Source organism: Puntigrus tetrazona, chromosome 6 (assembly GCF_018831695.1).
Source record: "Puntigrus tetrazona isolate hp1 chromosome 6, ASM1883169v1, whole genome shotgun sequence".
NCBI classification, from domain to species: domain Eukaryota; kingdom Metazoa; phylum Chordata; class Actinopteri; order Cypriniformes; family Cyprinidae; genus Puntigrus; species Puntigrus tetrazona.
In genome coordinates this window covers 14,133,141-14,160,406 of record NC_056704.1, presented here as the reverse complement: position 1 = coordinate 14,160,406, position 27,266 = coordinate 14,133,141, and the positions used below count along the sequence as shown (strand labels likewise).

General features: G+C 37.0%; 1 protein-coding gene across 2 annotated transcripts in view; it reads right to left on the bottom strand.

Moving 5' to 3' along the window:
* Positions 1-27,066, bottom strand: part of wwc3 (WWC family member 3) — a 36,746-nt gene extending 9,680 nt beyond the window's left edge. For both annotated transcript variants that reach the window (XM_043242440.1, XM_043242441.1), the window contains exons 1-8: positions 26,667-27,066; positions 10,590-10,699; positions 8,856-9,059; positions 7,342-7,418; positions 5,817-5,896; positions 2,038-2,167; positions 1,204-1,335; positions 994-1,067 (exon numbers count right to left, since the gene is read on the bottom strand). In XM_043242440.1, coding sequence (XP_043098375.1) covers positions 994-1,067; positions 1,204-1,335; positions 2,038-2,167; positions 5,817-5,896; positions 7,342-7,418; positions 8,856-9,059; positions 10,590-10,699; positions 26,667-26,812 — 953 coding nt within the window. In that variant the 5' untranslated portion in view covers positions 26,813-27,066. The remainder of the gene's footprint in view (positions 1-993; positions 1,068-1,203; positions 1,336-2,037; positions 2,168-5,816; positions 5,897-7,341; positions 7,419-8,855; positions 9,060-10,589; positions 10,700-26,666) is intronic.
* Between the last annotated feature and the right edge of the window lie 200 nt (positions 27,067-27,266).

The following is a 27,266-nucleotide window of genomic DNA, read 5'->3' as shown; positions in this document are numbered from 1 at the left end:
ATGGAGCCACTTTTGCAACGCAGAGGCCAAAAGCTACAACATTATTTCCTCCTCAGATATATAGAAGATTTCAAATGCAATGCACGCCACATCAATCCATCACTTTAATGCAACCACTAAAATCTACCGTAAAGTAATAGCAGCATTATTACATGGCAAATCCAGTCATGTTTCCTTAAAGGCAGCGGATGAGGCACATGACTATACTTTCAGGAACCGCAGCCAGGCTCAAGAGAAGTTCCATAGTCATTTAGTTAGGATCCTTGAAATCACGTGGTTGAAATCAGGTGATACTGGGAGGTGTGATACTTTTTTGAAAGTGATCTGAATTAATTTTGCAAAGTAACTGAACAAGGGGAGGAATTCTTACATTAACGTTGGGTTGTATGTATATCTAGTAACCAGGATGTTATACAGAGGTGCGCATTTCATCTGGAGTCAGTATCTGACCACCTAGCAACCATCCAGAATGCCCTAGTAACGGCCTGACGATGCATACAGCAACAACAAATTTCTCCGAACAAGCAAGCAAGTGCAGAGAAATGCTACAGTGAGCACTTACTTTTCCAGCATCCCTAGATCCAGTAAAAGTTTTCCATTCATTTTTTTTTCCCCACATAGGGATTTTAAAAAATTATTCAAAAAGATCTAAGCCCTGAATCAGACCGACCAACTTCAATATAAATCACGTTACTTTTTTTTTTTTTTTGTGAAAAGTACTTGAAAATTTAAAAGACATTATAATACAAACATATTATACATTCTAAGATGCATTGCAAATTATGTAATCAAATCCAAAACACATTATGATGCTATACATATACATACACATATACTAACACCCTAAAAGCTCATAGCAGCTCGCTCTTAAAGGGTTTATAGGTTATTCAAAAAATCTATTTCTCACAGGATTTTACCTCCAGAACCAGACTGTTATGATTTACGTCTGTTGCTCATAATAGTTATGCAGTGCATATTTGCGAATCCACTTACTTTTTCTTAGCCTCTTCGTACTGCCAACTGAGCTTGACTTTGTCAGCAAGTACTGATGACTCCTGCGCGCCAAACTGTAAGAGAGAAAATACGATTATATGTTACTGAACATAGACCATGGGAAATCTCTAAAGACACGAAATCATAATGACAAAAAAATAACTGAAATTTCAGTTGTAAAGCAACAACAAAAACCAAACCCTGACACACCTCTCCCATCAGATCAGTCTGGCAGCCAGTGTCTGTGTATTGTTGTACACTACAGGAGTCACCGAGGGTATTTGAACTGTTGGCCACCTCATTAATGGAGTCACAGAAGTTCAGCGTCAGCTTGGCCAGGCTCTGTGCACAACAAAAGAATAACCAATTAAATAGATCTTCGTATCAGAAGTTGATCACTTGGGACCACAAGATGGCAGCACCTCTTAAAATAAACGACATTTGAAAGGGAGCTGAAGGTGTTGAAATAACTGATATATTAGAGGACTTCAGGCATTCTGGATTCTGAAAAGTGGGTATTAAACATCAGATAAGGTTTTACTTCATCAATGATTAAACATGTACATTTTATATTTAAATCTATTTTGTATTAATGTAATGTATAACATTTTGTGTTAATTTAAGTTACCTTAACATAAAATATAAAAGAATAAATATACTGGTACTGTCAAATGATTAATTTTTTTGCTTACATAATATATGCATGTGTACTATATATATTGCATGTGTACTGTATATATTTATATATATATATATATATATATATATATATATATATATATATATATATATATATATATATATATATATATTAAAACATACGGAACATATAAACATGACATATTTTTCTTAATTATATGCACGCATGTTTGTATTTATATACACATTATAAATATACACATTATACACACATGCATTATCAAACAAAACTTTTATTATGGATTCGAATAATTGTGATTAATTGTTTGACAGCACAAAAAATACAAATCTAAATACATTTCGAGGGAAAATCCACTGAAGATGATGGATTTGTGTGTTTCTGACCTGGATGAGGTCCTGCCTCTCCTTCTCGCCGGTGCTGATGGCCTTTTTAATGCTGCGGAGCTCGCTGAAGATGGCCTGCGCTTCATCTAACTTGTAATTGGTCTGACTGCTTGACATCTTCCGGTCAATTCTGCGCAAAACAACACACACGAGAACAACCCATGAGCCATGTTGTTAATCTGCTTACATGCCGACCGGCGAGCCGTTGTTATTAATACACTGGGGGCAGAAAAGAACAGAGTAGAAAACACAAATCAAGCGACTCCCTGTTAAACGCTATTTGCTGCAGCACACATGAATCTAAATGCAGACCGGCATTGTGTTCCATTCTTCATGACCTTACGCTCCTCAACTAATTATAAAGAGTTAAACTAGCAATGACATCAGAGTTTATTAACGCCAAACAGGGTGTTACTCTATCAGAGCCAAGCCAACATCCCTGCTTGACACCGAGTTAATATACCACCATCTAAGTCGTACAGTATCGTGTGAGGATGTTAAAGAGAGGAACTATTTCTCTTAAAGAGAAACTGAGAGATGGCAGCGGTAGACGTGAGCTTAGATTTATTAAAACGTGCCTCGCTGACCTGTCTAACAGACTGGTTAACCGTTTAGCCATGTTGAAATAATATTGTTTTAACTTAAACCAGCTTCTAGTCTCAAAGGCATAATAATTAGGCAAGTGAAACTGGAGAGCGGCGCGCTAAAACCCTCCCGTCGGGGAATGTCTGCCTTCTAAAGCACCCAAAAGCACTGGTGGATATATATCCTCCGGAGCGTAATGCTTGAAATACTGGACATAGAGACAGCATGCCGTTCTAGAAACAGAAACAAGCAGCTAAACTAGCTAAAAAAAGCTGCCTTTTAGCGCCTAATTGTGCATGACTTTATACATGAAAGCGATATGAAATGCTTTCTTCCTCGATATACTATTGAATGTTCAGCTTTCAAACAGATGCCAACGGACACAAAATTATAATAAATGAAATGCGCGCTATTGAAGTGGATGAATATGTTCTGGCTGTGTTCACAGGAGCTGGGGAGAGACTGTGTAAAGCATGTCTTTTACATCAGCGTGTCTCTGGCATAGAGCCTGTGCTCCTGCCATAGGCCACTTCCTGCAGGCCACCCTCCTCCAACAGCAGGTACTGTCAGCTCGCCTGCCCTGCCTCTTCCTCTCCTCCTCTCCACACAAGCAGGGCTTTGTTCCCCCCCCTTCAAACCTCCAACCTTTCACAGCCCTGCCTGACCAGGACTCCAGTCTGCCAGGCTACTACGGACATCTGCCCAATACCGCAGCACACGACTGGCTTGTGACACAGAACAGACACGCCGGCTGCTAGTTCTTAAGATTCAGAAAGATTATAGGAGGGGAATGATGTGAACTTATTAAGGCTATTCCAAGTTAAGTATATATATCTCCTATAGGTATGTGAATACTTTTTCTTATAAGTGGGTTTTAAATAAAGGGTTGGGCTCTCATACACACTCGTGTTATGTTTTGGCATAAACTGGTAAAGCTAGGTTACCTAAAATCTCCAGGCCGTTTTGGGTCACTACTGACTTCCATAGAAGCCAAAAAAATTGTATGGAAGTCAATGGTGACCCAAAACAGCATTTTTCAAAATATCTTCCTTTGTGATAAGCAGAACAAAGAAATTCATACAGGTTTGGAACTACTTGAGGGTGAGTAAATGATGACAGAATTTTCACTTTTGAAAATTCAGAATTTTCAACTATTGCTTTAAGGCCACTTTACTGCTGAATAAACACTGTGACACTATGCTAATCTTTTATTAATTAAACAATTCAACTTTAATGTCTGGCAGCAGTCAATGTAAATATATATACATACTGCCAGACACTATCGACACATTATGCAGAGACTCCACTGAAAATTCAAATGATTTCAAATAAAAATGAATAACAGAAGCCCCTGGTTCTGATGAGTCATGTAAAGAAAGAGCTTCTATTTTCTTCTCGCTTTTAGTAAAGAGTTAATCTAGCTATTCTTGGAGCAAGAAGAGTTGTGTTCTATCTAAGAGATAAGGGCCCTCACTGGGATGCAGGAAGTAGAGAGGAATCTGCTGCCAGATATCTCTGTGTTTTTCAAAATGCTTTCAAGCACTTTTTGCCCCCTCTCTCTCTCTCTCTCTCTCCTCTGGACTCTCACTCTTTCTCTGCTTATTGAGCTTTTCCTGCCTTGGCAACCCACAGTCAACTGGTGCATCCTCTTCCTGAGGTGGAGTCTCCTTTTCCAGACACACACATACACAAAATTTTTTTGTGGGTTTAGGTTAAATTTCCCACACACATTCCTCATAAATTTTTTACAAAAAAGTTACACAAACAGACAAAAAACAGCCATTTAGAACACAGCACAAATACTATTCTATACCATTTTAATCTAGCAGTTAATTTATCAGTTATATATCTGGTAACTGTTTGCTTTGCTGCTCCACTGAACTGAATAATAGTGAAATTAGGGCTGAAATTAGTCCTGAATGCACAAGATAGCTATAATAACTATAAGGGGCGCTTCGTCTAAATGAAGAACTCTGACAAAATATTACTGGAGTTCTATCAAAACAGCTATTGATAATAACTTTCACACGTTGGGTATGTTTCGATTTAAAATGTATATATAAATAAACTTTGTTTTGTAGCTCCTACTGAGCCCAAAGGGATATTAAAATATTTTTGTATTTTTTGCTATTTTTAGACAAAAAACGTGACTCTCCGAACCAAAGCATAAACCAAAATAGACCTAAAAATTTTAAAACAAACTTTTTCCCAGCCTTGAAAGTAGCGGTCAACCGATATGGGTTTTTTGAATGCTGATGTATCTTGAAAAGCAGGGTGGTCGATAGCTGATGTAGCTTTCTTTATTTTAATTCATATTTAAGAAACTGGAATTTATTTTAAAATGCATTAATATAATAGTAATGTTTATCAAGTAAAGCCAAAGTAACACTCACGTTACATATAGTGCGCAGTGAACATGGCATGAATATAAATCACAAGTTAAAAGTCAATCTACTACTATTTTTCTACTATTCTACTACAAGATCTACTATGTAATGCAGATCTACTTTTATCTAATACTATTTATGCGCTTTAATGGAAAAAAAATGCAACTGACTGGTTACTGAAATGGTCTGTCGGGCTGATTTGTGTCTGTTTGTGACACAACCACTCATACGGTGTCCATTAAAACTATAGAACCGGTATGAAAGAGCGATTTAAACAATAGAAAAGACTGATTGACTTTGTCACGAGTGTTGAAACACCGAGTGGCTGCGTCTCATTTGACGTGCCCTCACTGAACCCATCCAAAGTTTGGGGACACCTGGAAATGTTTCGGTTAAAAAAACAACTCCCAAACAAGAGAAACACACAAACAGAAACACGAATAAACAGGAAACATAAGACAAAGCAGGAAAATAAACTAATGACAGGGTGGGGTCATGTATCATAAATCACAAAAAAAAGATTGGTGGTAGGGAGGAATAGTACAATTTTACTATACAGCTTTATACATGGAAAAATATGAGTGGTTATCGGTGAGTTCCAAGTTAAAAAAACAAGATCTCAATGGTATTCCTATCACTTTCACCCTCTAGTTGTAATCTACCGGTCAATCTACCGGTCTTTATTAAGTGTTAAATAGCAGCAATCGCAGGCCTGAAAGTGATGCTTGTCATATCAATCACCACTAACTTCATCCTAATTTGCACATGCTTTATTTGGGAAGAAGGGTTCAACTAAGTTTAACTCACTCCTGTAGGGTCTCCACTCCCATTTCCTTGTACTGCAGCTCCTGTCTCATCTGGGCCAGTTCCTGTTTGAGTCTGGAGAGCTGTGGACACAAGAGCCACTCGGTCAATACACATCAAAACACACAGTGGGATTCCCTTCAGAGCAACCAAAGAAGAAAAAAAAAAAAAAAAAAAAAAGAAAGAAAGAAAGAAAGAAAGAAAGAAAGAAGTTGAGTCATCAGTAGAGACATGTATAATCTTTCCCGACCCGCCCAACACACACAGGAACTTAAAACAACCTTGAACACACACATACACAGCCCTCCCAAAACCACAACGGAGGAATGTAGGGTCATTCAATATAAAGCGAAAACCATCAGATATGTAGGTAACAGGCCACAGCAGACCAAACATGACATAATATAGTTTCTTTGCTTAAAAAAAGGAAAATGTTTCTTTTACACTTTTTGTTCAGTTATGATAAAAAATATATATATATATATAACTTTTATATATAACTTTTTTTTGCCTTTTGTAGTTTTTCATTTTGAAAATGAAAGTTTTGTCATTAATTACTCACCCTCAAACCCTTAAGACCTTCGTTCATCTCTGGAACACAAATTAAGATATTTTTTGATGAAACAGGTGAGCTATCTGAACCTCCACAGACAGCAACACAACTGAAATGATCCCAACAAAAATAACAATTAATTCAACGTATTCTGCCATTTTGGATGCCACGTTTTATGGATGTACGTTTCTGGATCATTACAGTTGTGTTACTCTCTGATTTTATTCAAAAATATCTTAATTTGTGTTCCCGGAGGTCTTATGGGTTTGGAACGAAATGACGGGGAGTAATTAAAGACAGAATTTTCATTTGGGGGGTGAACTAACCCTTCACTGCTTGATTCAGCAATTGATCAAAACCAACAGTTACGACATTTATGTTACATTTATGTTCTGTTCTTTGAAGACTGCAGGAATAATAATACATCAAATACGTTTAAATAGAAAACACTTTCAAGTTCCTTCAAGAACGTCTTGCCGACCCAAACATTTTTGAACAGCAGTGTATTTCTTCTGACCCCATACGACAGCTTTGAGTATGGAACAGAACAAAATGCGAGGATAAATCTTGAAGCAGTGCCACTACGAATATGAACTAGCTGTATAAATATTCTTCTCAATTTCTCCTTCTGTATTCTAATGAAAAACAAATAATATGGTTTGGGATTGGAACGACAAGACATCCGAATTCTCATCGATACTATTCCTATCACTTAGTCAAGATTTAGAGGTAGTATTCATCATCCACAGGACTTTAGCTTTCTGACACTACGACTCTAATTCATAGAGGCGTAACAAGCTCTGCCCTAGAGAAGCACTGCAGTGAACCCAAAGCTAGGCCTCTTGTTCCTAAATGCGCACACCTCCCCTCGAACACACACATACAAACACACAATCAACCCAGCACATGAGGGGCCCCTGCCTCCCCCCTCGGGCCTGACGTATGAGGCATTGTTCTCGGAGGATAATGACCTACCCGCTCACGCCTACAGGCAATTTCCGCTTTGATTTGGTCAGGGTCATATTTTGCATTTGAAGAGGAACCCGAGTGAGCTACGAGAAAGAGAGAGAGAGAAATCAGCCAAAAAGTCACAATCACATTATTCTCATGTGGTGCCAGTGCATGTATAAGTCATAATCCAAAACAATCAGAACTATTCATATCTGAAGCTAAGACATCAGTACATCTGCCAAACAGTAGCATGGTCATACCATATTTTATTAATGTATTTGTTTTATATGAAGCTTAATTGATGCGTTTGACTGCCACGCCAGCTTCTGTGGCTATTTTAATGGTGAGAAAAATTTATGTCTGAACTCTATCATGTTTTTACAATTTATTTTTGCTATTTAACTCCGTTAAAAACCTCTTCAAAAGAAGACTGGATAAAAAAGTTTTAAAACCAGAACAATCTAATAAAACATGCTTCATGGATATGTTAAATATTATGTTGCATGTCTTTCAATACTGACACAAACGCTGTTTAGCCATAGAACTTTGCTAAAGCTAGACATGAAAAAGAAGGAAAAAAAACTGAAAAAGAGAAATTTCAAATAAACTGCAGGTGATTTCTGCTTTTACTTGATTAGGGTCATATTTTGCGTTTACATTTTTTTTTTTTTTTTTTTTTAAACACAGATATTTTAATTAACATAACTAATTGATGTCCATGTCTGAATTAAAATTGTAAAAAAAAATCTGGTGAGCACAGAGTAAAAATAAATAAATAAATAAATAAATAAAGAATCAAATAAAAATAACCTTTTCAGACGTTTTTGTAATTCTAATTTTCTTTGAAAATGTTACAAAACTGCTTCTTTTAATAACCTTAATAATATTAGTCTTAATATTAAGGGGATGGTTCAGCCTAAAATGTAAATCCTGTCATAATTTCCTCACCCCTGTGTAACCAAACTGGTGACGTTAGAGATCTACCAATAACTGTTCTTTGCGTTCAGCAGAATAAAAGAAACGCACCAATTTGGAATAACATGAAAGTGAATCAATAACCACACGTTAATATACGTGTATTATAATCAATTGTATAGCATATATGTTATAATTAAAACTTTTGCTGGGCGAAACCATGCACATTTGACTATAAGTGATGAGTAGGAATAAATGGGCAGAAATGTTTTAGTGAGAAACAGGAAGTAAGAGCAGAACTGATGAATGGTGACAGGAAAGGGAGGGAAGGTGAAGGGAAAAGGAGGGGTGAGCTGGACCAGAGGAGGAAGGGAGGAGGCCGTGGAAGTACAAGTGAGGAAAAGAACAGATTGCAGCCAATGAGTGACACTGAAGTAAGCCTAGAGTAAGAATGACTTCATTGAAACCTCACACAATATGACTAATAGCCTGGCGCAGTGTTAGGTGGCTGACTCAGCAGTCTGTGTGTGTGTGTGTGTGTGTGTGTGTGTGTGTGTGTGTGTGTGTGATGTGAGCAGCGGTGTGTTTAAAGCGAGATGTGAATCGTGCGATGCGTGTCTCACAGCTGGTGATGGAACGGTTGTCATCCTGAGTGAGCTGGTTAAAGAGTTGCATCTCTTGCTGAGCCAGCTCGAGTCTTTGCTGTTTGATCTGATACATCTCTTTCTTGGCATTGAGAGCCTCCTGGGCCACCACCAGGTACTCTTTTAACATGCGCTCCTGCTCCTGACGCCATTGTGTGCGAGGGTTCTCTATCTGGGTCGTCTCTGGTGGAGGGCAACATCAAACCGCAATGTTAAAGCCATCACCCACGAAAGCCAAAAAATAAGCCTTTAATAACCATAAAAAACCATTTAGAAATGTCTTATGTCAACAAAGATAGCACCTTAATGCAGACGACTCAACCAAATGTGAGCTATTTCAATTCCATTAAACTCGCTGGATGGAATGATTTCAATTAGAGCTGGCCAACGATTAATTGCATCCAAAAGAAAAGATTTATTTATGTGTGGGTCAAAGTCAAAAAAGGGTTTAACCATAAAAACAAGTGTAATACTGCTTTTAATTGTTGTTCCTCAAAAAAAAAAAAAAAATACAAAAAAGTTTTCTATTTAAATTAATTGCAATTTTGTTTTAATTTTTAAATGACTAAATTAACTTACTAAAAGGTCATTCAGTGTAACACATTTATCAGAGTGTAGTGTATCTTTACAGGCACATTTACAACCAAAAATATTTTTTACACACTCAAATTTCACTTACTTTCACCCCAAATACTAATTAGATAGAACGTAAAAAATATTTTTAACTTGTCACCATCCTAGGTTTTGGCCATTTGTCAGTAAGCTTTTTACACAATAAAATGTAATATGCTTTCTTGTTCTTTTATATATCTTAATACATACAAGTTATAATAAGCATGTTGTTTGAATATTTTATATATATATATATTATATTTATATATATATATATTTATATTAATATAATTTGTTGCATATAATATAATTTGTTGCATATAATAATATATATAAAATATAAATTTTTCCAAAATATATACATGCATATATGTATATTTATATAGAAATGTACACAGAAACACTCATATATTTTGTACACAAAATGATAAATTAAAATTAATAAACAACGATGGACAGATCAATAGACAGAACGATAGACAGATATAGAGAACGACAGAAAGAATGATAGACAGACAGACAAACAAACACTACGATGGACAGAATGATCAGACATACAGAATGACAAACAGAAAGAACAACAGACCGACACAATAGAAACAGAGAGACAGAAAGATGAAGAAATAAAACTGACTCATAAAATGATATACAGACAGACAGATAGAGAGAGAGAGAGAGAGAGAGATACAAGAACAACTGATAGAATGTCAGACAAAACAACACATAGACAGACAGATAGAACGAAAGAGAAAGACAGGCAAGGCAGAATTATAGACAGAAATACTAAAGTACTACCACAGTTTTTGGACACTGTGCTATTGTTATACATGTTGCAACACAGTAGCGTCTCAAATAATGCACTTGCTTTATTATTATTTTGGGATAAAATGTTTTGAAATGAACAAATATGACAAACCTGGCCCATTTTTATTCATTCATCCAAATTCTGAAGCTCTCAAATACCAACAAGGCAAATTGTGCTTTTGAATGTTTTTAAATCAACTTCAGATTTTAATTTGAGTTAGATTTTCAAACTCTTAACTCAACGTACTGATGCATAAAATACAACATTTAAAAAGAAAAACAGAAATCTGAACTTACTATTGATGTGGTCGATGTAGTAGACGCCCACCTGCTGGTCATACACCACCTCCCAGCCCAGAGGAAGCTCATCCCCCACACAGTCGGCAAAGGTCAGGGGCTTGGTAATCCTACAGGAATAGAGGAAAATTAATATGAGAGTTGAAAACACCAAAAAAAAAAAATTGTGCTGTGCAGGAATATTTTGGACTAACTTGTCCTTAACAGGCCATTGACAAAAAAAAACGACATATTGGGGCGTTACAATAACAGTATTTTTCATAACATTGCGTGATATGCCTTGTGTATTCCCGGGGTCCCTAAAAGCATGTGTGCAAAAAAATATTTTGTAGAGAAGCTTTGCATCGGGCCAAACAAAGCTGTGCTGAGATTTGAAGAATCCGGAGCATTCCTTGAGATCGCTAATGAACGTGTGTTCAGTCAGTCAACAGCTACTGATCTCCTCACCCCAGGTCAAAAATGTGTGTAATATAGGCACTGCAGGAAGAGACGGCCCATAAACACATTCCACACAGCAGAAAGCAGGCCTGCCCTACGGCCCACAAACACTACCAAGACACTGGATACTGCACAAATCACTTTTCACACTTTTAATGAACCACATCAATGAAAAGCTCTAAAACAAATCACTTTCTTCAAATATATCACTCAATAAGGCTAAAATATAAAAAACAATAAGGCTGGTTCTGAGTTAAACTCAGCCAGATCGGACACACACAGGCATGTTCTAGTGTTCAATTTGTATTAAAGGGATAGTACATGAAAAAAGAAACGTTCTGGCTTCCATGTTCCATCAGAAATATCATAATTTATGTTCCAAATATGAACGCTCAAAAAGCTCTTACTGGTTTGGAACAACATGATAGTGAGTAAGTTTTTGGGTGAATTACCCATTTAAATCATAAACACAGAAAAAAGACAGCAATTTTAAAACATTGCATATGGCCCTATCATTATTAAAAATTAAATTTTAAAAAATATATATACTTTTCTTATTAAAAATTATTACATAATTAAGTCTCTAACATTTTATGAATAAAATAATGTTTAATTAATAAACAGCTGAAATTCTGAACTTGAGAAGTTCATAAGACCTTAATAATGCAATTTGTGTTACACAATTAATCAATCTATTAAAGGTTCAAGTTTTATGATATGTAAATGTAAAAAAAAAAAAAAATTTGGAAAAGAGGGGAAAAAATCATTTGTGTCTTAAAGGGCCATAAAAAGCACTGAAAGATCACTATGTTCTCATGTACCACACTATTTAGTACTTGTAATGGTTGGTGGGGTAACAGTCAGGTTACATTTATTTGAAAAGAATAATGCCTAGCATATCTGAACATTTCCTGGAGGATTTTCACTTTCCTTTCTGTGGTGTTAAAGCGCCTGCATCGGTTTTCAATCAAAGAACCTTACTGCTTTTTTCCATCACATCTTCCCTTATTGCTTGGTGGCATGTTGGGAAGAGCTTCAAGCACAGGAGGATTCCAGGTTCGAATCCCCGTCACCGTGCCCTTGAGCTAAACACTTAACCCCTGTTTGCCCCGAGGTGCGCAGTAGGACTGTCTGTGTGCTCTGACCCTTCTCTTCGTCTGTGTCAGATAACAGCAGGGTTATGAAAAGAATTCCAGGGAAGCTGTGGAACCTGCAAACGGTTAGTAAAATAAGCCCTTAATTCCAAAAATCTTTAACAATATATCCAAATGAATAATTGTCAGACTTCCATTAGATTTTAATCGGTAATGTCTTGTGCATGGCTCTTTCTGAAAAAACGTGAGCCTCACAAAAATGGCTTCAGTTATTGAAAATCAAGACGCTTAATCAAGTAAATGTGCTTCACTTTCAAAACATTTTGACAGTTTGAGATATATCGCAGGCTGGCTGTGTAGACATACATAGACTCTGTATGCCGCGGTGGAGGCACATGAAATATGAGAGGAGGGGACTGATGAGGAATGCTGAGATTCCATGACCCTTTGGAATTACCATCATTAACACATTTTTGACACACCACCACAATTAGTGACGTTAACAGCTTTCCTCTGTTTTAAAGGAGGTTATCACATAACAAGCGTCCTATGGTTATGCCTTGCAACTAGACTGAAGTCATCAAATAAACAAACCAACAAGCAGATAAATACATTTGCATTACACCACATCAGTTTCACTGCAAGACAAAAACATTAAAACGTTTCAAAAAGATACATTAATGTGTTAACTAACACGAACAGTCAATGACCAATACATTTATTGCACTATTTAATAATAAAAATACAGTAATTCACTGTTTGTCTATGTTCCTTCACGGTGCATTAACTAAAGCATTAGTAAAAGCTGAAATTAACATTTAGCTAACATTAATAAATGATGTAGAAGTATAGTTCATTTTTAGTTTATCTTAACTGATGCAGTTAACTAACGTTATCCGATGTTATTGTAAAGTTATACCAAGTTGACAATGGTTCAACGCCAAGGATGCACTTTACAAGAATGTCATGTTTTAATGTGAAAGAAAGTGTTCGGTTGAGAGCTTTCAGCACAGAGAGGTGGAATTACTTAGCAATGGTCTCAAAATCCCAATGATGTCACTATAGTGATGCAATCCCTGTGATTCTAATGCAATCTTTACACCAACAAGAGAGGCGAGTTTGTCAAGACATGATTTTTATGTTATTCACAATTTTTTTGCACAAACGAATTGCCATAGATACCCACGGGAATATGCTGTCAGCATGTCAATTAAAGCATAGCTGGTAAAAATCAATATGATCCGTCGATGTGGGCAGTTACTGGCTAGAAAAACGTTGAGATGTGGACCAGACCTTGTACCATTTAGTCAAAGGTACAGTTATACTAGTCTGCCAGCAGCTTTTGGACTCCTCTACAAACAACATTTATGCAACATACTCCATTCAGCCCAAACTATTTTTTTTGTAATACCATCATAGTTGAGTATGATACAGTGTGTGTGTGTATATGTGTATGTAAAAAACATACGTCCATACGAAAATTCTTTGACTATTCCAACACATGGGGGAAACTAAAAACCCAAGAAAAAATAATAAAGATAAGCAAGATATTACAAAAGCTGAAGCACATTTGTCAATGTCTTAAAATAACAAATAGACAAAGACCTGTTTGATCATAATGGTTTCACCTCGTGCCAATACAAACATATAGCTAAGATACAAGAGAAAACAAGCACTGTGGAAATCATATCATCAAATTTCAAAAATCTCTTTATTCTCCCATCAAATCCTTACTGTAACAACTATGTCAACCCTGGAATAGAGCCCAGAAAACAGTGCTGTTATCTCAGTGCTTTGAAAGACAGAGATGAATGGGTTTGTTAGTGGGGTTATAAAGTATTGTTTGAGGAGACTTGAAATGTAGTGAACTATTCATTAACAAATATCTGTGCTTGTTAATCTGTTAAAATAATCTGTGCTTGTTCTGAGCAACCATTTGACATGATTCTTAAGATTTAAGATGAAGCATCCATTTTTTGCAGCCTTAACTGCAAAAATAGTTTGAAGAAAATTTGAGTGGTTTTGTTGGGTTTTTGTCTGGTCCAAGGCAAAGTCAAAAAACACTTCCATCCCTAAAGTCTCTACAGTCCTTTACACCTGGCATTATTATGCATTTAAGTGATCTTTTAAGATCACATCAGCTAGCATTTGACCACATTAAAAGCTAAGTGAATATGAATACAAGACACATTTTCACAGATGGTCTGGGATAGATCAGATGATAATGCACACAAACCTCCATTACCAATATAATCTTATTATTTCACAGCTTGCTTTCATCCACACAGTAAACCCTTTTAAAGTTTTCTTAATAATTAGGAGTGTAACATTGTTATTAGCATAACGGTTGCAATTACACATGGATTTTTATATTTGAAAATGTTTTTAAAATATGCTAATATATAAAAACTTATATGCATAAACCTTTATTATAATAATGTTTTTTTTTTTTAATGCCGTCCCTCAGCAAATCTGCTGATGCATACTGTGCTGCATTCGTCGTCACGGGCACATTCCAGCTGAGCATAATGAGCAAATTACATCGCATTACAAGTGCATTCCAATCGACTAAATAGTGGCGCAAACACGCTCCGTTCACTCCAAAGAAGAGATGCAAGAAATGGTGAAAAGCATGTTTTAAAACTTGGTATGTTATGATTATGCTTCAGTTACCATTTAATGTACAGCGTAAATGTTTTAAATGATGCGGATACTATTCGGATAAAAAAAACGAACTGCATGGTAATGTCAGGTTTAAAGGGTACCAAGTCTGTTTTCTGGGCATGACTCAAGTCCCTCCTTTAGAGCTAGACTGCCAGGTATAAATCATTAAAACTGATGAGACTAGAAGCATCAAAGAAGAGCTTGAGTCTTGTAGTGCGTACCTGTCCTTAGAGGTCAACAAACAAATGGCTTGTTTATAGTCATCTCTTGACATTCAATCTGAATTAAACAAAAAAAAAAATTATTTAAAAAAGTTCTAACAATCAAACAATATTACATACTCATTGTTTACAAATTATGATGCAACAAATTTGGAGGTTCTATCTGAATTTTTTTGCAGGTACAAATACTGATAACATCCATATTTTTGCATTCCAAACATTCTCACTTTTGTCAGTTGGATCGTTTGCTCTCATTTTTCCGTCCAGTACCATGTCATTTAACTAGCAAGTGTATTTGCGCCCATTTGTGCAACCATTGGTGTGCCCATAGGTGCGCTGCTCTAAAAAAAGAGGTGCGTTCAGGCGCATTGGTGGCACGTTGCTATTTTGAGGAACTGGAAATAGACTGTGCCATAAACCAACTTAAACCTGGTCTAAAGTCTAAAGTCAACGGCACCATATTTTTTTGTTATTTTAAGAGTGCGTTAGTAGAAATTGCCTGAAAACGCACGAGCAGATTGATTTCTTCTCTTGAGAAGCGAGACCACCAACAAATTCTGCCATGTAAATAACGAGCCGCCACGGCATGAGCACAACTAACTCATAAAGAGAATGGGAGATGAGACTCTGATTGGTTTACTACATGTTATGCCTCAAAAAAACACCCATTACTTATTAAGGAAATAGGGACAACCCATTTCGACTACACGCCCGGGTGGACCGTTTTTTCTGTCGTTAAAACAGCAAAAGTGGATTAGGACATGCTTTGAGTGCACATACACCGTGCACTTTAGACTCTGCATTTAAAAAATAGAGCCCAATGTGTGTGAAAACAAGTTCCAATAGACAAGCATTTGAGAGGAGATGAAAGCATATCAAAGAGACAACAAAAGAGCTGAGTTACAGAGATATTCACCAGTTCATGTGAAAATTCATTGCGTATCAGTATCAGATGTTCAGTTTCTCAAAGTTCTGAATGTGATAGTAGTTGAGGCCACGGTGTGAATCGAAGAGAAAGCTGGAACTACTGATTATATCCTTTCAGCTCAATATTCTCTGTTAAGGGCATTTCTACAGTACACAAAAGTAAGCTGAGAAAACCTAAAACGTAACTTCAAAAGTTTGAGGTCAGTACCTTCTTACTTTTTTGAAAAGTACTTTTTACTTTGTATTCTTACTTAATATTTTTTATTCATGAAAGAAAAATGCATACGTTTCTTTAAAAATATTAAGCAGCACAATCATACGTGGTCAATTAAATCTATTCCAGCTTGCATGTTGCCTCATCAAAAAAAAAAAAAAAAAAAGATAAAATAATGACAAAAAAACAAAAAAAACAACAACATGTAAATGTACGTAAGGAATATTTTCCAATGATAATCCTTACATGCACAAAAGTAAGATCTTATAATAAATGGTTGCCTCTATTCCTCTAAGAACCAGGAACTTGTGGTTAGTGCATACCATGCATAAAACAGCTTTACACATTTTGTCCAGGCGATATAGATATTTTATCACGGTATGAGAGAAGAAAATTTGGAATCACATTTTAGTGAAAAGCCAAACATATGATTTCAAGAGGAAAGGAAAAAAATAAAATGAGGACTTTAGATGTGTGAATGTGTAAAATAATGCTACACAAACCACCTGTGCAAAAGAAAAACAGCAAATGGACTGAAAGAACATGCAAGTTCACTTACTGACAACAGATGGTGCTGATGGAACATTCTCAATATTACCACTGTAAACAAAGCTGCCCTGCGCTGCGCTTATGAACAGGGAGGAAAGAGAAAAAGAAAATGCCATCTAAACTTTTCTGAAGACAGTTTCCTTCAGAGATCATTCATATTAACCCCCTGCCCCCAATTCAATATTTACATTTTTCTTCCTATATTTGGAGCATTGTGAAAAGTGACCTTGCGCTGCCTGCTACAGTACTTTCTCTGTGCCCGTCTCCAGCATCTCTGTACTGCGTTAACAGCTGTTTACTTCAACACAAATTACTATATTTTGGGCAATTATTATAATGCAGTATGTGTGTTGTTACGGAATAGATATCAGCCAGAATACATTTAAAAGCCGATTGTGCGTTTGGAGCAAATATCATCTGGTTCTAATTTATGGTATCTCTTTCTAATGACGCAATAATCACTGCAGAGGAAAATATCTTTGTCTGTCCATCCGACAAAATCCCTGAATATGTAACATATCCACAGGATGTCAAAATCCATACCATTGCACAACATAATACCGGTATAGCGCCCAGCCCTAGGGTGAACCACTAATGTCACAGACCATTTTAATGATGTCCTTACTACGTTCCTTGACCATGGTAGTGGAGATCTCAGATTTCATCAAAAATATCTAAATTTGTGTTTAGAAGATGAATGAAGGTCTTACGTGTTTGAAATGCCATGACGGTGAGGAATCAATTACAGAATTGTCGTTTTTGGATGATCTATGCCTTTAAAGTCTTCTACATACTAAGATTTAAAACCACAGGCAACTCATTTCCCACAATACATCACAGCAGGAAACGCCATATACACGACCATGATGTCCATTTCCTAAACCTGAACTACAGCTTTACAGAAGGTCTCCTGCTAGGTTTGTCGAACACTCCCAAGGACAGAAGAAAAACATGCCCCATGTAGTAAAGATTCTCACACAAACTGTAACATTGGACATAATGTGAGACGCGGACCTCTGACAGGAAATAGGACCACCCCACATTCTCACCAGGAACCTCGGGTCAGTTTCCTCTTACTGCAGGGCTTTCAAAAACAAAAGAACATCAGATTTCAAAAGCTCTGAAATCTGCATTCACATACATTTTTCATATTGAACGACTTAACCTGAACAAATCACTAGGCGTAAATCATGAATACGCAACATTGCTAACCCTACAGTACATCAAATAAACATTTTTGCCATCTATTTTAAGTTCAGATATTTTGTCATGCCACCAACAAAAGCACAGGCCTCAACAATAATGTGCTAAATGTTTAATACACTGGCAGAGAACATTCATCGTAATGCTTCTGCCCTCAGTCTCAATTCGGCCCTGAAGTTACTTTCAAGTTTCTCAAGCGAGTGTTTTGTTTCAGTTCCTGAGAGACCCTCTGTGCTCTGAGAGAGCTAATCTTCCCATACCACGCCTTTTCTTCCAGAGAGGAAAGCAGCTCTGCCAGAAGGAGAGGTCTCGGAGTGTTTAGCGGGCTGAATCCCAAAACCCGTCATCGGCAGAAAGAAAAAGAGTTACGGGGCCATGGGTTATTTTAAGACTTGGGAATTTCTCAGATACACTCTGAGCAATGCAATTTGTCCCAACTTTTTAACCAAACAGAGAATGCATGTCAAGGCCATTTATGCAGCCCAAACTGGAGTACTATGAAAATTCGACCGCTTAAAATTCTATTTAAAAAGTCCGGCTAGTTACTAAATCAGTCCACAAGAGGAAATCGTTTGGCTTCAAAACTAAAAAAAGCCTCTGTCATTCTGAATCCGAAACCAAAATAACTTCACGAGCTACACCTTTTGGGATCGTCTTCTCTCCAGAGAGCGGTTTCACTCCTGAATCCCCCTACAAGGAAAGTCAATGAATTTCGCTTTGGGTGTGCAGGCCAAATTTAAAAATGAAAAGCAATTTAGCACACAACGCACAAGTGTCAGACATTTGCTAATTCTATAATCATCTACTCTCCGCTTTGCCATCTCCCTGATGTTTCCCAGTAGATATTTCCATCCGGAACGATGCACTTTTCCCTGGTGGGAAAGGCATGTGTAACTGGAGTCTGGGCCATAGGTCCAGGCCTCGTCTGGACATCCACCCTGTCGCTTCTTCAGCTTCAGCCGTTCTCTACAACAAAGGGCCGGACCAGCATTCCGCCTGCAAATTAAGATGCTCCCAAACAACAGGCTCTGCATTCCTCGTCAAGAATGTGTTTCTCTAAAAATAATATACCCAAATAAACTTAATTATAGTAGCCTGAAGGCAAAGTTTTAATGCCTCTGGAGCACCAAGCACTTCTTTCTTGGTTCTGCAAAATCCAGTGGCAGAACTTTTGTTTTGGCAACCATATGTTACAGGCATCGACTTTCATGTGGGCTGATCAGCTCTGTATAACTTTATGAGGACCTTTTATTGGCTTAATTAATTTGCAGCCTTCGTTTAGACAACTTGTCGCCATGGCACAGCGCGGCCTCTCCTCTGCGGTTTTATGTTTAATTGTTTAACGGCTTGCTTACCAGCAGAGATATTCTACTGTTAAAAACATGTCACCATTTAACAAACCAACTCTTTTTAAGAGGAATGGAAAAGCTTAGATGCCGCGAAAGCATTTCTTACACAATCTCGGCAGGTATTCCACTTGCTTCCATCAGGTATACATTACCATCATCAGAATCAAGGCAGAAGGCATCCGAATTAGGTTTAAAACAGACAGAACAAAAAAAACCCCAAAAAACACAGGAATAACTTTGAAATATCTGCTAAACAAAAATGAATGAAATTTGATATGAAATAAAAGGTAAGAAAAATCAAATAAAGATAGATGATCCAGAAGTTCTAATAAGACGCTGAAGGCTGAGCTAATCCTAATACCATAAAGAGCATAAGCGGTTGTGCTATGTATATTCAAAAATCCACAAGTGTCAATCTAAAAATTGCATTCTCAGTTTAAAAGACTGTATCAAAACTATCAGGAATTTCAGTTATGTTGTTCATTCACGTCTGGGCAGCTGAGTGCATCAGACCTCACCGGACAGACGTCTCCTCCTATCATAATACACAGCATCTTATAGAAATAGGTCGACTATAAGTAGCACTGCTGAAGAGCATCCGTTCTGACACATTTAGATACAGCATTCCTTTCTACTATCACTTTTACAGCTAGACAATGATAAACAGAGAAAACTGTACAATAAGAAACAGATGAATGAATCAAGGATATGCCATACAGACCATATTTCTGAACTAACTACACTAATACATTTATTAAATGATTAATGACAAAATATATAGACATATACACACACATAACAAACGGAACGTTTCTAAAATTCTCAAAATATAAAAATTATTTTTCTTTGTGTTCTTGTTACATGGACTTACTATAATAATAACAGAAAATGATGCATAATTACATGAAATAGTACTAAACCAAATCATTCATTCATTCATCATATATATATATATATATATATATATATATATATATATATATATATATATATATATATATATATATATATATATATATATATATATATATATACATATACATATATATATATATATATACACACATACACATATACATACACATACATATATACACATATATACATATACATATACATATACATATATATATATATATATATATATATATATATATATATATATATATATATATATATATATATAGAGAGAGAGAGAGAGAGAGAGAGAGAGAGAGAGAGAGCGCCGTGATTTATTAATAATAAAGCACTGCCTCGAGTACATTACTGCTTCTTATTTTTTATTTTATATTCATTAAAAACAGTCCTTCCACTAAAAAAATAGTCCCCGACAGTACCAAACGCAAAAGAATATTCCGAAAACACTTCTCATTTAATGGAGCTTAAATAAAAACAGAGAATAGCAGAGACATCTGCTTATCTCTCAGCATGTGAAAACGTCTGTTTTCCATCTTTTAGTTTCAAAACAGACTGATTCACAGCGTAGCGTGAAATTGCAAGCATTATTAAAGTGTAAAGCGATGGACACATATAATCATACCTGAAACAGAAAACCAGGTGGATATAGTGATATTCCCTCATCATGTGGAAAAACCGCAGGCAGTCACACAGACGCACACGGCGTCTCAGTATAAGAAATGGCGTGGTCTCAAAATTAAAGATGAAAGATGCGAATCAGAATCAAGGAATGGAACTTACCATTGTATAAATAAATAAATAAATAAATATAAAATAAATACAACATTATGATGAAATATGCTCTCCTGAGTTCCATCAAGTTTAAAGGCTGTTGTGTCTGCTGGATATGCTCATGAGAAGTCTCACCTAACTATATACTAGATAGATTGCATAGATTAGAGAACAATTTGCTTTTCAGAAACGCAATAACTGATGAAATGATCAGAAACAACTAATAGTGGCTCAATATGAAAAGCGACAAATTAGAATTAGGGTCATAACGCTTTTTGAATAATTTCTCAAAAGGTGCCTGAGGGTCCATGTTTGTCAGTGATACGAGTTTGGCGTAAAGTGTGGCGAATTCAATTTTCTCTGGCACTCAATGGATTTCTTCAGACAGCCATGCGTTAAAATTCCTCAGTAAACGGCCCTGACGAGTTCGGTACATCCTGCTAAGCTAGCATTCCAGACATGATCGGCATAACCTGTGTGTGACCAAGTGCACCTGGCATGCTTCAGAGTGAGGCTGAGGTCTGCGTCTCGCAGTTTTGCTTTTAAACTTTTAATAGAATTTTTTTTTTCCTTTCAGAGAGATATGCTCACCTGTCTTGTTCATTTCTAGTTCAAATTCACCAATCTTCACACTGGAAATGAGCAAGTACCTATAACGCGCTAATTAACACCTTCATAAAATGGATCGGATACAAACAACAGAGCAAAAACGGTCATAAAAATATGGCATAAACAACAGGAAGTGTGGCCATGACCAAAAACTGCAACCGCTGACACACGAGTGAGCAACGTAACAACAGGAATCGGATGATAATTTCATCCAATTTAATCAGCCAATGCAATGAAGAAAAAAAAAAAAAAAAAAAAAACACATGGGTGCATCCCTAAGTAACATCTATTACAATGGATTATCATATTTAATTCGCTGCAAATAAAAAAAAGGCTGGAAGGGATAGAGCTAAAGTCTGTTCAAAGGGTTAGACTGTCTCAGATCATTTTAACAACCCATGATGTCTGGAGTTTTCCCATTTGCAGTAAACAAATCAGCATGAAATGAAGTGCGTTTATAACTTGTTCATACACACATGAACATGCATACACTAATAGAAGCAAAAATGATTGGCAAGCATCTTTAACAATACAACTAAAACATCTCACTGTCCCAAACTTCTAAATAGCGTATGTAAAAAAATCCAGTTCGTTTGCACCTGAAATATAGCCTGAAATTAAATAAAAATATTTCTGAGTGCTAGTTTGAATTAGGATTCAAACTGAACCTACCTAAAAACATGTTGTAGGTTAAGTGTACACCAAAAAACACGCTTGATACTTTTTTCATTACAAGGATGTGATTGAAATCTCGAATAATATAGAGCCTGTGACAACAAGCGGAGGCGAGCACAAACTGTTATCAAATCAGTAAAGAAACCTTCCAAACAAACACACTCTGCGTGAAACAAAAGCCATGTTCACCAACCCACTTTTAACAAAAAAAAAAAAACTTGCCCTCCCTTAACCAACATAATGAAAACACCAAGGGAAGCAAAATAGCACTGAGGGGTTTGCGCTCATGTGAATAACCTTTTGGCGCTGGCAACACGGCTTCCACTTTCCAGAATAATTGAATTTGGTGTGCTTTGTGACCACGTATAAAGGCTTCCCTTTGCCAAGCGGCAGGCCTGGCTTCGGCCATTGCATAACACGGCCTGTAAAGAATAAAAGGAGAGCCGCTGGGGCCTGGGGATGGAGGGAGGGAAGACACGTGGGAACTGCTGCCTCCATTGGGCAGCTTTGTCTGGGGCCGATCACGGGCAGAGTCCCTCAGGCATTAGTGTAAGCATGCTTGACATTGCACTCATTCCACAGCCACAAAAGCCTCCCCACAGAAACTCCACTGGAGCAAGTGGACGAAGGAGATCCGACTCTTAGGGAGTCACCTTAGGAAACCACGGAGCGGACAGTCCATACGGCAAACGGACGCAGGCGATATTCGCTGTTTACCCGACTATTGTTTTGCTGAGGTGAAGCGCCCTTCCTGCCACAAAGACCCTCTTGTAAACTACGGCACTACAGACAATACCCAAACATTATATAAAAAGACCTCTTTTATAGGATTGAGATTAAAGATAATGTTCTCAAAAGAACGCCAGGCACGATTTGCGAAAACGCAGACTTCTTTTCTGGCCATCCAGCGCTCTGAGTTTTGCCGCTCGAATTGCAGTCATGTGACGTTTTCGAGCCGTTACAGAAAAGCAATACCACAGAATCATTTTTCACTCTTTTTCGATGGAAGTCACGCCCGCCTAATGATAAAAACTTCACCGATACGTTCTAAATCACGGCTTACTGAAAACAATCTCTACACAAACGGGCACAAAAGACGCTTTAGATCTTCTGGATTTCAATATATCTATATAACGAAAAAAGAGCTCAATTCTACCACGCTGTTAAGAAGAGTGGGGCAGGTGCTGGAAGAAGGCCGTGTTTCACAGAGCAGCTCCGGCGGTTTCCCAGGTGACTGAGCAACGAATTCACACACGGGTTACAGTTTTCACTACAAGCCGTCACCGGGCCCGAAAACCTCAAACTCGTGTTCATTGGTGCACACCTGATGCTCAAACAAGGCGGTGGTGTAAAACATCATGCCTATGATCGGCTTTATTTCCTCTTTTTTAGCACAAATTCAACGGACATTTGTTTTGTATATTCATTGCAATTTTATTTTTGAGGTAAAATAATGCCCTGATGGTTTACCTCAGACAAACAATGAAAAACATGGTAAAAAGTACTTTAAATGTCTATAAACGCAAGTTAAAGCTTCAGGAATTATAGATTAGTTTTCAGTTAATTATATTCTGCTCTAATGATCTAGTCTATGGCCTTGTTTGCCCTTAAGACACGACTGTACTTTCATAAGATGAATAGAAATCAAGATCTGAACAAATCTGTTTTTCTGTTACAAAATACGGTGTAATAACCGTAATATAATTTAATAAGGTGATAATTTTCCACAACGTATTTTTTTTTTTTGTAAACTCGCATTTTCATCTTTACTGTCAAATTTTGATGAGACAATAGTAAATATGATCAGCACTTGCAGTTTTTGGTAAAATAGAATAATTAAAATCATAATTTTAAATCAACAAAAAAAAGTTACCAAAAACTAAATATATATATAATATTTAAAACGGGAGAACAACGTATAAAATAAAACAATAATAAAATTAAAAATTTAGTTTAGGAACAGACAGGTCAAATAAAAGCAGAATCAGGAGCATTAAAAAAAAAAAAAAAAAGTAATATAGTGTATTATTAACTCTAATGCTTGATTCACAAGTTCCACTGTGGATACACTTGTATTATTTTCAACTATTTTGACTTGGCGACAGAAAACAAGGAGGAAAAGAGAGTGAGAGAGAGAGAGAGGAAAAGGGAGAGAATGTCATGAGACCGACTTTAACTCATGTCGCCCACATGAGCGCCCCAGTTCAACGTGTTGTCCTCACACGTCCACCTCAACATCAGCTGGATAACTCCTTACCGCTCTCCTGACGTGAAAATGTACGATTTTTTCGGACTCCAATCAGCTTCGCATTACAAAAGCATGTCACATGACTTTGCAGAGGGGGGCCTTCAAGCAGATCAGATTTTTTTTTTGTTGTTTTTATCTAGCTCCATGTCAAGCTACCCCATTCCTTCTCTTGAAAAGGAGAGGAAAAGTGAAAGGTGGGAATGAAAGACGCTTTTGAGCGAAAATGAAATATGAACGTAACACAAGAGCAATAATGCAAACGCGAAAGACTTTCGATTTGTGTGGGAACGCTGCAGAGTCCATGACTAAGACGGCAGTGGCTTGGTTCGCCCAAAATAAAAAAATTCTGTCATCGTTTACTCACCCTCAAGTCGTTCCAAAACCTGTATGAGTTTCTTTTGCTGAACACAAAAGAAGATATTTTGAAAGACGTGAGTAACTAAACAGTATCTGCTCCCCACTGACTTCCATGGTATTTTTCCCACACTATGGAAGTCAGTGGGGACCACCGATTTTTCGGTTACCCACATTCTTCAAAAGTTTTCTTTTATATTATATAAAAAATCATACAGATTTAGAACAACTTGAGGGTGAGGAAATGATGACAGAATTTTTATTTTAGGACGGACTATCCCTTAAACCATTGCAACAACAACAAAAAAATACACTCATTAAGATGTCAAAATCATGTTTTCTTCAAAATACTGCACAAAGTATTTATTGTTATTATTATAAAAAATAGGTAGACATTAGTGTTGAAAATGTAATCCTAATTATCATTTCTCAGCACAACGACACCAAAAAATGACAGGCATACAATGACTGCCTTTGAGGTGGTGATCTGCTGGCTCATTGTTTTGACACAAGTGACCATACAAATTAAGATGAGACCATGTCAACCACCCTAAAGGCAGCAAATCCCCTCTATTTCATTTACACAAGGCTTCTAGTTAACTTGTGTCTAAACGAGTCGGGCTGAAAGGCTGGTTTCTCTGCTGGTGAAAATACAGACCTCACAAAGCACATCCACACTGCTTTCCCAGCGGCCCAACTAGCATTCCATACATATTTGCACATGGAACTCTTGGAACTACAGTTGAATTCTCTCTTTCATTTGAACACTGTTTACATTATGTGACCACTTTTTTAAAAATGGAGGGGGGGGCATTTCTATGATTTCTTAAGTATACTGAAATAATGGTGTAAACGACTGTTGATATTCTAAATTCAGAATTTCATATTCTAAAATCTGACCGCTGCACATTTTATGATTTCTTAAAGATTATTTTGCTTTGTTTGTTTGTTTTAAAGAGTGCTCCTTCCTGGCCCTGTGCTAGACTTGTCTTGCAAGCTATCTAGATTTAGCCAACATGGCTAATGAGGGAAATTATGTGGGTCACGTGGGAGTAAATGCCCATGTGTATCATTTGTAACAGACTGAAAATCATTACTACCTTAATTGTGCAACAATGATCATGGGGGGGTCTAAATGTCACCAAATCTATACAAGACAACATTCCCAAAACTTAATACAGTCATGATGGTTATTGTTTACCCCTCACCTTCTATAAAGTCTTTTAACAGAACTGATAATTTTGCATTTAACGTAAAGAGAAGTGTTACATTTCATAAATTGCATTTATAACAAATTAATATTCCATATATCGTTAAACACACACAAACACACAAACATATGTGTGTGTGTACACACTCCTATTTATTGCATGTTTTTATTTCTCACAGTATTATATTACATGATCACTGCATTAATGTTTGTTAAAATCAACACAGGTACTCTTTTTGAACACCTGGGACATGTTTATTACCACCCACATGTATTAAAAGTAGAGACAACATCAACAACGAGCTTGTTCCATACAAATCAGGCATGTCCCGGGAGTTTTTTTTTTTTTTCAGGTGAGCAGTTATCGATGCGCAATCCAGAAAGTTAACGTTTTAGTTACAGCTCATGTGATAGTTAATTGGCATGACAAGCCCAAAGAGAGAATAAACAAGCAGCCAGCCATGTTACACTGTGTCAGCTCCGGACTGCGGAATGAAAACACTTCCATTCCTAACTGTGCAACTTCCCTCGTTTCTTAATCATCACTTCAATCTGAGCCCCCGCCCTCTACAACCAAACAATCATCAAACTTCAGCCAATAAAGCACGCGACACCTCTCCCGGTCACTTTTACCTGTCTCTGGGGTCGATCCATGAAGTTTGTCGAGTGTTGTGGTCAATATAAAAAACTCTGCCATCGTAATCCCTGGCTTCCTCCCAGCCCGGGGGCAGCGGCAGCTCCGAGCTCTCTCTCCGCTTACAGCTGCTCACCCACGGCATAGCGCTGCTGGGACGCTAGGGGGGTCTGACCCCCTGCCTTTGCTCCAACAACAAATATATCGCAACTTTCTACTGCATTACAAATGCTGAACTCCCATCGGCTCTCGGAAACGGAAAACTTCACAACGAAGAAACGAGCGTGGGTCAAATCGACACAGGCAGTCCTGCATCCACCTTTTCCAAAAAGTTTTGCGGCGCTCTCATGACTCTGCGCGTCGATCCTCCATGTTTGACTCTATCTACCATCTTTCATTCCACACTGTCCATATTCGGAGAGGCTCATTTGCATAAGCACCGCCCCAAAAGCTTACGTATATGAAAGCAAGCCAATAGTGGCGCTCGTATGATTTTGGGATTGTTGTTGATGGAAGTGGATGTAGTTTTTTTTTTTTTATACTCGTACGTACATTTTAAAAATGATTCGTAAATATAACTTATCAAAGCAACGATTATC